We start from the raw sequence: 13563 nt of genomic DNA, 5'->3' as shown, positions 1-13563 counted from the left end.
CTGCTATTATACAGTTACCTTGGACTAATGATTTTGTCTAGCTAGAATGCAAGCAGGAGTAAGGCTAAAGTTCATGGAGCTGGAGGCCAAGGAGCTTCAGTGAGGTATAGACTCCTCTTTGCACCCAGAAATCTCGCCTAGTGTGCTTATTGCTTCAGGCATAGACCTGGAAGAGGAACAGTAAGCAATTGCCCTCTGATGGCCACAAACAAGCTGACATACTTTTGAAGGCATCATCTGGCCAATATTGCCAAGTTGATGGGTCAACATGCTACCAACACACAGAAAGGCAGTCTCACACAGATGCAGAACTCACTTCATCATTGTTATGAACTCAGATGGAGCATCATTCCAATAAAGGAATCAAGGATCAAGGTCAATCAAGGACTAAGCCTTATCAAGTCAATGCCTCCCTCAGGAGTGATCATCTAGACTCCTGCAGGATCTAGAGTTCAAATGGGACAGTGGCTAGCCTCCTTCCCAAGGAGCTAGAGTTTGAGTATGAAAGAGAACTGAGTAGATTTAAGTTAGAGGAAATACAAGCAGTAACTAGAGTTTATATATGTAAGGGAATTGTGCACAGACCAAGCTGGGCAAAGGGTAACTAGTACTAAGAATGGAAGGTTCATGGGAAAACAAGGTATGGGTCAGAGATAAGAGAGACCATGAGGAAACAGCACAGTGAAAAGGAAGCATTAATAGTACAGCCATTAGGCATCCGCAGTGATGGTGAGAAAAAGAATAGGGGTACTGTAACAGTCATAGGATCAATATGTGGCAATGTACACAGGTCCTTTACCTCCCAGCCATTCAAGCCCTTAGGGGTTGGTATTCATTGCCAGAATCCATGGCATCAGAAGGGGATGCAGGAGGAGTTTGCAATACAGGCATGGCTAATGCAGGAGTATGAAGCTGGAAATCACAATCACAATGCCAGTTGGTTTGGATGTGAAGATATGAGCCACCAGTTGATGGATAAAATTTTTCAAACTTGGATGTTTGTTCATCCAGGCATTTTCCAAGACTCAAATGTTTGGGCTGAAGTAGCTGTTTCATATCATTGGCAAAAAAGTTCATTCATCTCGAGCATCTATGAACCCACTCTGCAGGTCTTGAAATGCTGCCTGGGCATCCTGTGCCAGTAATGAATACATTTGGGATTGCCTTCCCGAGTAGCATGAATGACCCGGAAGGTGTTTCACCAATGATTCCCACATCCTGTCGCCCCATTGGGTTGCTTTCCACAAGAAAAAGTTACATGTCCAATCCATCTCCAATTGGACCAATGTCATTTCTTCCTTCCATTGATCCCATAGGGCCTTTGCCCGAAGCCAATGAACTCAGTAAACTTCAGATGGGTCCCATCAGCTGAGCACTGGATACATCAAGCATGCCTGAACTCACATTCCTCATTCCACAAGTGATCTGGACCCCCCAGGTCCACATCGATGGACCAGAACCAAGCGCAGGACTCATTCCGCTGACCTTGGGCATTTGGATCGCTGATGGCAGTGCTGATTTTGAGCAGCTCCCAAAGCAGTGGTTTGTATGTCTGAAGCTGGTCTTGGCCCAGCTTGAGTTGCATCATTTGCTTCTGGGTCTTTGTATATATACTGGCATGGAGGGATACTGCCTGCTGCACCAACATCACCTGGGACCAAGCTTGAGTTTTCAGGGCTTGAGATTTGGCCTGCCTGACCATTGTTCAGAACAGGATCACCTTGTTGCACAAGTGAATCTGGAGGTTGTGAAGGGCATCATTGGCCTGTCCTTCACAAAGCAACATCTCCAGCAGAATCAGATCCTCTGCCATACAGCATCTGCTTTGATCTACCCCAAGGTTTGATGGCAATGGGATGACAGTGAGCTTGGGGGAGTTTGCCCATGTATCAGATGTGTCAGTGAAATCTGCCAGGTCATCATCAAGATCATCGAGAATGTCTACATTCAAGTCATCAGGATCATCATCTGCATCAAATCCCTCTCCCAGATGTGTAAGAGCAGACCAAGTGAATCCATCTTTCTGGCCTTGGAGATGATCGCATTGCTGGGCGATGTCTAATCTCTGTGTCTCTGTAGTTCTTCTTCCAATTCTTCGGAGCTCAACAACCAATGCAATTTGAGCCTCTTCAATTGCCAACCACATTGATATCCATGTTGCCACTGATCTGTGAGCAGGTGCTGCATTACAGGCATTACCCTCCTCCAGCAGTCTAAGCTTGATCTCCTTTTTGCTTGGTGCTGAGTGCAACAATTAATTCTGACTTTGATGTAGCCAAAGTCAACTTACCCTTCTTGATATTAATCTCATATACATCCATCGCCACAGGATCATTTATTCTGCTGGACTGAGTGATCCTCTTGCTGGCTAACCATTCTTTCTTTGAAGCTGTGGGCACTGCTTCATCATGTCTGTTGAAAGCCTTTTCACTTTTGGCGATGCCATTCTTCGCCTGCTTGTATTTATGGCAAAGAGTCCTTTTCATGTGGATCATCTTGCAGAAATTGGAATCATTCATCTGATAATCAAGACATTCCTTTCAATGCAGGGATGACATTCCCCGAGCAGCAGGGGAAATCAGGTTCAGACGCGACCATAGGGTCTCCATGATCTCACCATCAATCCGACTGATGCCTTCAATAAAATTCAATGCATATCAGACATAGCAGCTGTCCTGATGTCTGTGGACATGCCAAGTCCTCTCACTGGGTGATGTCCAAGCCCCTAGTGGACTCGGAAGATGAGGAAGACGTGGGTATTCAGGTATGTTGTCTGGTTCATCTTTGACTTGGCTCACATTTTCTTGTAGCCATTGTTGGGTGGAGTACCGGAAGTCGTCCTTCCCAGGCTCTCCAATTCACCTAGATCACCCCGGGTTCCAACCAAAAAGCCCTTTGTCCCTGCTACAGTAAGTCACATTTATGTGTCCAGGACTTGGGTGTATGCTCACACTGTACCAGGTGATTGCTGGCAGTCACCTGGCGGTCATTGAGCCCTCCCAGCCAACTCCCGAAAGCCCGGTGGAGGCACCCCCAGTCATTGATGGAAGTGATATTCTCATTCCCAGACCATTGAGTACTTTGATTTATTTGACAAGTGTCCATTCACTAACACAATCCACAGAACAACCCATGCTAGGTTTGCACCAAGCTCAAGTGGCCCTGTGCAACTTGGTTAGACAAGAGGACCAGGAATCTGTGTATGTCATGTGTCTGCTGCACAACAAAGAAGGTCAAGTGCATCCCCACGATTATTAGTACCCTGCCAAAACACATTCATGGGTCCTCTACCACCCAGAACACAAGGTCCAGGACACCCTCCAAGGCTCCCTCCAAAGCTCCCCCTGGCTCCCAATCCAAGGCCTGGACCCACAGTCAGTCTTGTGGCAAGTCCAGAACTCTGGGTGTCACTGCTATGACAACCCCCAAGACCCAGATGCATGGTTGCAGCAAGACCATCACTGCCATCAAGGCACCTGCACCTGCACCAGCTCAGAAGTCACCCAAGTTTTGTTTCATCACCATCTGACTTTAATTTTCCCTTGTAGCACTTCTGTCATCAAGTTCGGCAGTCCCTGCTGCAGCACCCAGTCTGGCAGTCCCTGCTGCAGCACTCAACCTGCCCATGCCGGATCTCCATGCCATGGCAATTGCGATTTGGGATGGCACAGCTTGCATTGCCATTCTCGGGGCTCATGTGGCAGAGCAGGATGGTAAGATTGATACCCTGCAATGCCTCCATGAAGGCCTTAGCGCGAAATTGTTGACCAGCACCCCACATTCCCACTTCCCAAACCTCTGGCCAATGCAACATCCTTGTTGCTTGATCAATCCATCCCCTGTCCATGTCACCATCTGCATCTGCACTCCCTCCTCTCATTGATCTCTCGATTGGAGAGATGATGACCACACCCCCAAAATTTGAGGATGCCTCTGCCATTGAGGGCCTCCTGTTTGAGTGCAACTGGATTGTTCAACCAGAGGTTCCAGATATGTCCAGCAAAAATGTGAACCCAGGTGATCCAGGCAACCTGGTCCCAGAATATGATTCTTCCAATGACATGGATGTTGAGGTGAAGGTTGAAGTGTCTTCTGAGGAGGTTGACATGGCTACATAATTGCATAGTGATAGACATATATACAAGTTTTTCAATGAATGTTACCTCTGTCAGTCCATTTATTCAATCACTGAGTCTCAAGAACTGAGTACTGAAACCCAAAAGTTAGAAACAAACATTGAAACTCGAAACCCGACACCCAAAACTGGAAAGTTGTACCAATATCTGAATTTTGGGTGTTGAGTTTTGAGACTCAAATCACCGAGTCCTGAGTCCCAAACATCGAAACCCAACACCCAAAACTCGAAAGTCATACCAATATCTGAATTTTGAGTTTCAAGTTTCAAGACTTGAATCACAGAGTCCTGAAACCTGAAACCTGAACATTGAAACCCAACACCTGAAACTTGACAGTTGTACCAATATCTGAATTTTGAGTTTTGAGTTTTGAGTTTCAAGACTCGAATCACCAAGTCCTGAAACCCAAAACCCAACACCCAAAACTCAACAGCACTCAAAACTCAGCAGTTGTAAAAATGTATGAGTTTTGAGTCTTGATTTTCAAACTCAAAACTCATACATTTTTACAACTTTTGAGTTTTGGGTTTTGGGTTTTGGGTTTTGGGTTTTGGGTTTTGGGTTTTGGGACTTGGTGATTTGAGTCTTGACATTCGACACTCGAAATTCAGATATTGGTATGACTTTCCAGTTTCAGGTGTTGTGTTTCAATGTTCAGGACTCAGGACTCAGTGATTCAAGCCCCAAAACTTGAAACTTGAAACTTGAAATTCAGATATTGGTATGACTTTTGAGTATTGAATCACCAAGTCCTGAAGTCCAAGTACCAACACAACTTCAGGTGTCAGCATTCAGTATTTGGGACTCAGTGATTCAAGACTGGAAACTTGACAGTCATAAAAATGTTTGAGTTTTGAGTTTTGATGTTGGTGTTTCAAAGTTTTGGGTTTTGGGTTTTGATGTTCGGGGTTCGATGTTCAGGTTTTGGGACTCAGTACTCGCTGTGTTGACTTTGATCAATGTTGACAGGATCTGAGTCTGAATGTCATTGATGACTCAGATCAAAACTAGTGCAACACCATTGCTCATATGTCCATATAGTATACCAATACCTTGGCCAATATGTCTAAATGATATGTATCTGGGCCCACCTGTTTATATGACATCCCCCTCCATTGGCCCACCCGTCTATCTAATATACCCTACATCGGCCCACCCATCTATCTAATATACCCTACGTCAGCCCACCCATTTATATGACATCCCCCTCCATTGGCCCACCCATCTATCTAATATACCCTACATTGGCTCACCCATCTATCTAATATAACCCCCACCTCAGCCCACCCATCTACAAAATAATACTAATATGTTGGCCCACCTGTCTATATAATAATATCTACCATACATCTCTCTTCAGCCCAGCTGTCTATAATATATGTCTATCCTACTCTACATATTGCCCAGATGAGCCCACCTATCTCCATTGGTAATAATATTTCTTCTGGCCCATCCACCATTGTCAAGGATATTTATAACATTGGCATAGATGGGCCCACCCATCCCCATCGGAAATAATATCCCTCCCAGCCCACTTGTCAACATTGAGGATATACATAACATTGGCCCATAGTCCGCTGGCCCGTCTTATACGGAATATTATGTAGGTCGGGTGACCCATATAATACAGAGTTTGTCACTGAAGGGGCTCCAGGCAGCTGCATGTGAAGGCCACAAGAATGCTGAATGTATACACCTCTGGTTACCTTCACAACTGAAAACCAAGCCATGTGATCCACGCCTACAAGATGACAAATGGGAATTGTGCTATGTGCAGGCTCATGATGTGCTAGAAGAACTTTGGCAGTGTCTATGCATTCACTGCTCCTTACTGACATTCAAAAGGGAATGGGTGCATGGTCAAGGTGCAAATACTTGTGCTCAGAATGCCCTGGCCCACATCTACCAAAGGTGCATGGCCTGTGTGAAACATTATTGGTCAGCATGGATGGCACTCAAGAGCCTAGCTACAATCATGAAGAAGACCAGTTGGCAGGGCAGGTTGCAGGAACTGGCCAACAATTATGTCAAACCCCTTGTGGACCCATATGCTACTGGTGAAGGGAGATGTCATGTATCATGGATTTGGATGATGGATGGTGTTGATCATGGCAATGAAGGTGACAACAATGGTAAGCACTCATCATGGTCTTTATTTTGCAAACTAACATACTATAAGGTGTACAAATCAAGTGGTGCAAAAGCCATGCGAGGGCACTGTGATGGTCGGAAGAGATGCACAAGGTGCTGGAATTTTTTACCTGGCAGTGAGCACAGTGGGAAGAACAGGGAAAGGCATGCATTGGGGAGTGTGCTGCTGACATTGAAGGTTTGTGAGCTTATGCTGCCCAACAGGCTAACATCCATCACAGGTTTGCAGACCATTTTTGTGTGCTGTGGGCACCCTTTCTTTTGCTGGAAGGTCCCATTGACCCACCACCTCAGTTGGCTGAACATTCATTACCAGACCTCATGATTCCCAACATTCTCTAACCTACTTCTGCACTGTACCTGATGTTCAATCCATCACCAGCTGTTATTTGACATTCAAAGTGAATTAAGTTGCTGAAGACTCGACTGGAAAATTGACCAAAATACAAATGACCAAGCTGCAAAGTAATTGACCAAGCTATAGACTATGTCATATCCACATATCCAGATCTCAGATCCGACCCTTATCTCATCTCAGATCCACATCTTATCTCTGATCCTATCCACATCTTATCTCCCTCCAACATCTTGTCATTCAATCTGTCCACTTGTCTGGTCCGGTCCACAACTCATCCAAATCCACAACCAGTGCTCATCTCCTTTCGGTAACCCCCTAACTCTGGTATTTTGGTTATCTGTATATCCGTCCTGCTCCCTGATCTGCTACCTATGTTTCATTTCTGTTTCATGATTTGTGATCCGCCTCTACTTACCAATAGACTATCCACATGCTTCATACATAGCCTTGGACTCTGCTGATTGATCATTCCGTTAGATACCTATAGTATATAACCTCCTGTAACTTTCTGTAGTACCTCAGTTTGAATATCATCTTAGTTCTACTCATTCCTGTCCTCCAGACTTGAGTACCTCTACTCTCATCACCCTCCGAGACTTAGGATTGATTCCTATAGTCTATCTGTATCTGCCTCTGTCTCCGACAGTCCATTACCATTAGTTTCTAGTCTGGACTCATCCGGATTAGCCTTATGATACTTATCCCTCATCCAGAAGTCATCTGGATCCATTACACTACTCATCTGACCTTCCGGACGTGCTAGTCTTGCCTTCCTGAAATAAGGGGCAATACTCAGGTAAGGGGCACAGCACATGAGCTGAGGCCGAAGCCCTTCAGATCCAGTTATCCTTTGAGTACGACCTTAACAGACTATAGGACTGCTAAGTAGCATACTTGATGCATCATAGCTACAGGGACTGGTGAGTGTTCTGCTACCATTCCATTCTGTGGCTGTATACCACAAGATCAAGTGGATATCTGTTGATGCTCAAGGACATGGTGACCCACTCATCACAGTGGATAGCATCCACATTAAGCCTGGTCACACTGCCACTCATGGACGAAATGATGCTATACCTGCATGTTTCAATACTGCACTTATAAATAATGGTACTGGTGATTCTGTGGGTATTGATGATTGTTACAGTGCCCCACTCTTTTTCTCATCATCACTGTGGACTCCTATATGGCTGTACTTCTAACGCTTCCTTTTCACTGTGCTGTTTCCTCATGGTCTCTCTTATCTCTGACTCATACCTTGTTTTCTCATGAACCTTCCATTTCCAGTACTAGTTACCCTTTGCCCAGCTTGGTCTGTGCACGATTCCTCTACATATATAAACCCTAGTTACCACTTGTATTTTCTCTAACTTGAATCAACTTGGTTCTCCTTGATACTCAAACTCTAGCTCCTTGGGAAGGAGGCTAGCCATTGTCCCATTTGAACCTTAGATCCTGTGGGAGTCTAGATGATCACTCCTGAGGGAGGCATTGACTTGATAAGGCCCAGTCCTTGATCGACCTTGATCTTGATTCCTTTATTGGAACGACACTCTATCTGAGTTCATAACAATGATATGGCACAGCATTTTCTAGTATCATGTTGTCTTTACTTATACAATTTATTTACAGGTTATTGTGTTAGTCAAATTCGCACCATTTTCTCACTTCAACAAAAAGATGCATAGTCAATGTTCCCTCCAACATGCCAACCTCCCGAATACCTTGCATATATTGAGTGGTTCACCCCATTTCCTTTGATGCCAGACTCGCAGCATGGCATGTACAAAATTTCTTGTTTGGTCTGTTCAGGTGAGAGAATTGCTAGCATAATCCCTGTTTCAAACATTGCTTGCAGTATACACCTGATCCTGATGTTTGGATGAGTGCCACCTCATCATTGGACAAGTAGCAACATCCTCAAGGAATGTAATACATTTTTTGTTAATTATTACATGGATAGGCATAGTTTTGTGGCCCTTAGATAGAATTCTAATTATTATCCATATCTTATGAAGACTGGTGAGTTTATATCTATTCAGATCTAACTTATGGTAGTCTAGCTCACTTATGTCTACTTTACCCTAGTTTGCATGGGAGGTTTTCCCTGATGATTCCTTTCTTTTAGGTTAGTTATAGTCTGCTGCTCTATTAGCATGAGACTAAAGTATACATTCCTTTCTTTTAGTCATTGTCCAAGTCCATCATCAGCAAAACCCTAAGTTAAGGTCCCCCCTTTTACAGTGCTGTATGGTGCTGTGTGGCACTGTAAATGGGGGGACCTTAACTTAGGGTTTTGCTGATGATCCATCCATTCTTGCACATCACTTCTACCAAGAACAAAACTGCAGGTAGAGCTTGATTGAGGGGAGCTGCTTGTCTATCAGTTGCTAATATTAGCAATCATTTTTTGTCGTTTAATGTGTCCAACTGTCATGTGATTCATTTAGTTCAATGTATATGGTCATTGTGTCCCCAACTCCTGCATTAGTAAAGGAGGGTCTTTCTCAGTCTCATACATCTAATTTCTCACTACCAGCTCTTGCAACCTTAACCTTATTCTTATCTGCTATACATTTTTCAGCAAATCCCATCCTCAATCATTTCATCATGGCCTGCAGTGATTGTCTAGCCTCAGTACTGCAGATTCCTGCAATAATGTCTTCTTGTTGCCTCTCTTTGTCTTTATCTCTGCCAAGCCATTTCCCAACCCTCCCTGGCTTGCAGTGAGCATCTACTGTCAGTACTGCAGTTTTCTATGATAAAGTCTGCTTGTTGCCAATCCTTGTTTTTATTTGTGCTGTGCCATCCAACCCTTCAATTGTGTTTACCACAGACCCCAATCATATACATTTTACAATGGCACACAGAGACCTGTGTGCCAGTCATCTCATTCTTTCTCCTATGCCCTAACTAGCCTCAGCTGTCTGTCATTCCAGCCCCTTGCTTAAAAAAAATTTTGTACCCCTTTCACTGACAGCTATGACAGCATTATGAAGGGTCCATGCATGGACTGGTCTATGGAACAAGCACCTGCACTCCCCATGTGGTGTCAGTCCCCTTCAGTAATGGAATCAAGAAACTCAAAGACATCTCTCACCTGCAGGTGACACATTGGGTGAATCAGTTGGGGCCTGACCTCTTTGTCTCATCTACAGGAAGACTTCAAAAAACTTATAATCTTATTGTGGAGATGCCTGTGGCAGCCCCTGCCCTCAGATACACATTCTTCCAGGAGCATCTGGCTGTGTTTGCTGCACCCAACAGATTGATTTGGATGATAGCTGGTATTATGGAGAATGTGGACAATGTCACAGGCAACATTTTGGTGGTGAAACATGCTCATGAAAGAAAGAAAGAGATCATAGACTGCAACAAGGTAGATGTGGGATGGGTCAACAGTATCATAAAACAGTGAGCACAATGTTTCTGGGTGTAATTATCCATTGACAATGACAAGGACTGTCAGGGAAGGTAGTTTCTGGTGTTCAATGGGGGTGATCTAGATCACACATTGGAATTTGGTTGGTTGCCAAAAAAAGTGGTGCAGTTGAGTAGGTTGAGACTAGAATATGATAGCAATCAGACAGAGATTCGGAAGGTTACTAATGGATGTGACATGATACTGGAAGTTGTACACAAAAGAGACAGGGATCATCAAAGGAGCATCTTGAAATTTCATTCAAATTGAACAAGAAAGGAAGTTGGGGACTTGCTGCATCAGCAGTGATACCAATGCTAGTATACAGGCTCTGCATTTTTTGAGTTATCTGTGAATGTCTGTACATACATGAACAGCAACAGTTGGAACTGTTGAAGGGTTTCTGGGAATCACTGGGGAGATCTGTGAGCATCTGTGCAGAGATCCACAAAGTAAGGTGTTGCTGTAGTGAGCTGGCAAATGGGGACCAAGTTGTACATCTGACATGCTGTACAGCTCTATACAGAACCTAGTGATTTACTGATGTCACTGATAGTTAGCCTGGTTTAATGCAATACAATGACACTATAGCCTGGACTTATAGTACATATTGCCAGGGCCCAGCAGCTGGCGCTCGTTGCATCACAAAAACATCCGCTAAATACATTGGACTCATAATTAAATACATCTCTGGCGATGCACATCAAATGCAATTGATACCCAAGTCTTCAGCAATGATCATTGCAGCCCGCTCTCCGATGAGAAGTGCCGTCGAATACGTGTTCTGTGTATCATATCGTTAGACCACACATCAACAATCCCCTGTTCAGTACCCACCGCACCAACGTTCAACGGCACAATGGACATATCTGCGACCTTCAGGTTCGACACGCCGTACACATTTAGCCGAGCGTCGACGACTCCTTGATCTGCCTCCGATTTCATGGCACAAGTCCCAAGCTACAAAAACAGAGATCAGATGTGAAATTATGAAAGGTTCAGCTGCACACACCGAGTGCCATGCCGTTTGCACTGATGTTCGATTCAGTATTTTACCGTGGCAATGGAGATGGCAAATCAGGACTTACCGATGTCGCAGTGGAACTGACTGATCGCCTCGTCATCTTCGGCAGTGTAGACGATGTCAGGCGCATTCAAGTCCACCGGCCCGGGAGCTTCTCTGCAGGCTGCAGCGCTTCCCTCTGGGAAATCAGGATGGCCAGCAGCGATTTCACCTCGATAGGAAACCATGCGTCGAAAAACTTCGCGCATCTTTTTGTACCCAAAGTCAAGAGGAGCAATATCGGATGGACTGTGCGGAGTGTCATGGTCACGCAAGTGCCCTAAAATGATGTGCGTCCACTCACTCGTCTAGGAAGCCTGTAGTAAAGTCCATTCCTTCTTTGCCATCCTCCGTCACCTTGACATGAACGCTTCCAATAGACACAGGGTAAAGCTATTGAAGAGATTCAGAAAAAAACAAGGGGTAGACGGAGAGCAGTACTGTATAATAACCGGCACTCATGTAGTTGCGAGGAGGAAGGATACTCGAGAGCGGCCTCGAGAGCGGTGGATTATATCTGGCTGTCATGAGCGTTGCCATTTCATCAAAGCCAAGCAATATGTACGCACCCTGAAGAGGCAGAGAATATTGCAACAACTTTGTCTGGGCGGTCCTGGAAGAACTCCTTCCAGCGTGGTTGAAAAGCTGGATTCATGGCCTTTAATTCCTCGTCATCAGGACGCCACTTGATTTTTGAATCGAGGCCACTGAGATACCAATCAGCACGGCACCGGCAGTGATAACTTGTACCAACTTTTGTGCAATCAATGACTTGCCGCTGCTGTTCCATTGTGCAAGGCTTTCTATATTTGGGTAGTTGTAAGGTGCTGCAATCGTGGCGAAAAAACATGCTCACCCTCTAGGATACTCTCCCCACGCCAGAGGGCGTCCATGGTAACAGCATCGTCGGCAGCCAAGTATGGAACAAGGACGAGATTGTGATCTGACCGTCTTAAGCCAAGCTCTTAGAATAAACTAAAAGCGCACCTTGATAATTTTCTCCGACGCCAGGTAAATCCACTAGTTGCTCGATACCGCACCGCTTGAGGATTGCTTCGGCACCAATCCCAGACCTCTCCAGAATGGTCGGGGAGCCGAACGCCCCAGCAGAGACAACAATAAGTTTCGATGCTTTCACAATACTCGACGACTGATCCGCGTCTGGGCAAGACACTGGGTCGCTGGTGAACTCGACACCTACAGCACGCTTGTCCCTTTCATTTGGAAAAGCCGTCAACAGTTTGCTGCGATCCCAGGTGGCAACTTACTCGAAAATGATACGCTTTACGCGCTTTCCGTCCCAGACTTGTAAATTCGAGTTGTGAGCTTGGTTGTAGACATAGTGGTGAGCCGCGTCCGAACGCCTTCCGGTTGTCCCATCAATATACCTTTTATATATGAGTCAAACACTTGCATACGAGTAGCTTAGGAGTACAGGAACTCACTTTCGCCATGGCTGAGACAGATCTGGTTAGTGGTCGCAGTTAGGAAAGAAAGATCATAACGTACACTGTATGTATTGCATGTTTCCAGATCATCGGTGTCATCGGCATACTGCCTCTTGTGATAGGTCGTGCCAACCTGGATGAACTCGTCGGAGATACCCATTTTATACCCACCGGAAGACACTTTGATAGGTCCGTTATAGCCATGGGTTGGAAGATCGGGCTGCACCTCATATGTCTCCAGCTATAAAGTGAACATATAAGTAACAGATATACTGAAAACGTATTCGAGACCTTCTTCATGAGGGGAATCAGACTCTCAGATTCCCAACCACTGACTCCCCAATCATCATAGTCCGAAGCAGGTGGACGAGTGTATACCATAGCTGTCTCATTATCAGAATCTTCTTCATCTTGCAAATATGTTACGCACAATTCACACATGAGCCTCCACCAACGCAGCGACCACAAGGAACAATTGGTACACGGCCGTTCAGACGAGGAGATGGATTTCCAATGTTGAATGTGACCGTAGTGCTCGTCGGTAGTTGATTGAAGGGATATTGGGAGGGTTGCACATGAATAGGTTTATTGAGGGTGTGTTGACCCGCTTCCAAAATCAAGATCCTCAACGAGGGATCATATGCAGCTAAGCGACCTGCAACAACACAGGCTGTAGTACCGCCTATACAGAATGATGTGTGAAGAGGCCCGAGGGCAAACCACTACAAGACGTTATTTGCTCACCTCCAGCAAAAACGATATCGAATTCTGATGGGATTGGATGAGACATTAATAAGGAGGGTTACGGGCTTTCAGGCCGTCCCTCACTGCCGCCTCCATCTTATAACATTTGCCAAGTCATACGATGAAGACCGTGATAAATGGCGATAATTATAATGACTGAGCCGCATCAGCAAACCCACTGAAATGAACGCTTAGCTTAAGCGTCTTACGAACGCTTACGACTTCAGTAGCGCACTCTGGTG

The 13563-nt window shown here is 45.1% G+C and overlaps 2 protein-coding genes across 2 annotated transcripts; one reads left to right on the top strand and one right to left on the bottom strand.

Annotated features, from left to right (window-relative positions):
• Positions 1–2713: 2713 nt before the first annotated feature.
• On the top strand, positions 2714–4118 carry BJ212DRAFT_1483085 (uncharacterized protein; the record flags this gene model as incomplete). Its single annotated transcript, XM_041340553.1, has 7 exons — positions 2714–2764; positions 2811–2909; positions 2962–3076; positions 3125–3200; positions 3259–3512; positions 3549–3713; positions 3898–4118. 7 exons carry the CDS (start codon positions 2714–2716, stop codon positions 4116–4118), a joined length of 981 nt encoding a protein of 326 aa, XP_041190597.1.
• A 6651-nt stretch (positions 4119–10769) lies between these two features.
• Positions 10770–13367, bottom strand: BJ212DRAFT_1276529 (GMC oxidoreductase-domain-containing protein; the record flags this gene model as incomplete). The annotated part of the gene is made up of 16 exons (XM_041331284.1): positions 10770–10850; positions 10904–11026; positions 11079–11098; positions 11155–11378; positions 11434–11522; positions 11571–11625; positions 11699–11836; positions 11884–11932; positions 11986–12072; positions 12117–12343; positions 12398–12517; positions 12575–12585; positions 12639–12818; positions 12869–12960; positions 13008–13259; positions 13322–13367. 16 exons carry the CDS (start codon positions 13365–13367, stop codon positions 10770–10772), a joined length of 1794 nt encoding a protein of 597 aa, XP_041190596.1.
• Between the last annotated feature and the right edge of the window lie 196 nt (positions 13368–13563).

This window comes from Suillus subaureus (genome assembly GCF_016647635.1).
Source record: "Suillus subaureus strain MN1 chromosome Unknown BJ212scaffold_26, whole genome shotgun sequence".
NCBI classification, from domain to species: Eukaryota; Fungi; Basidiomycota; class Agaricomycetes; order Boletales; family Suillaceae; genus Suillus; species Suillus subaureus.
Note: the sequence above shows the minus strand (reverse complement) of the source record. Positions and strands in the feature narration are given on the sequence as shown.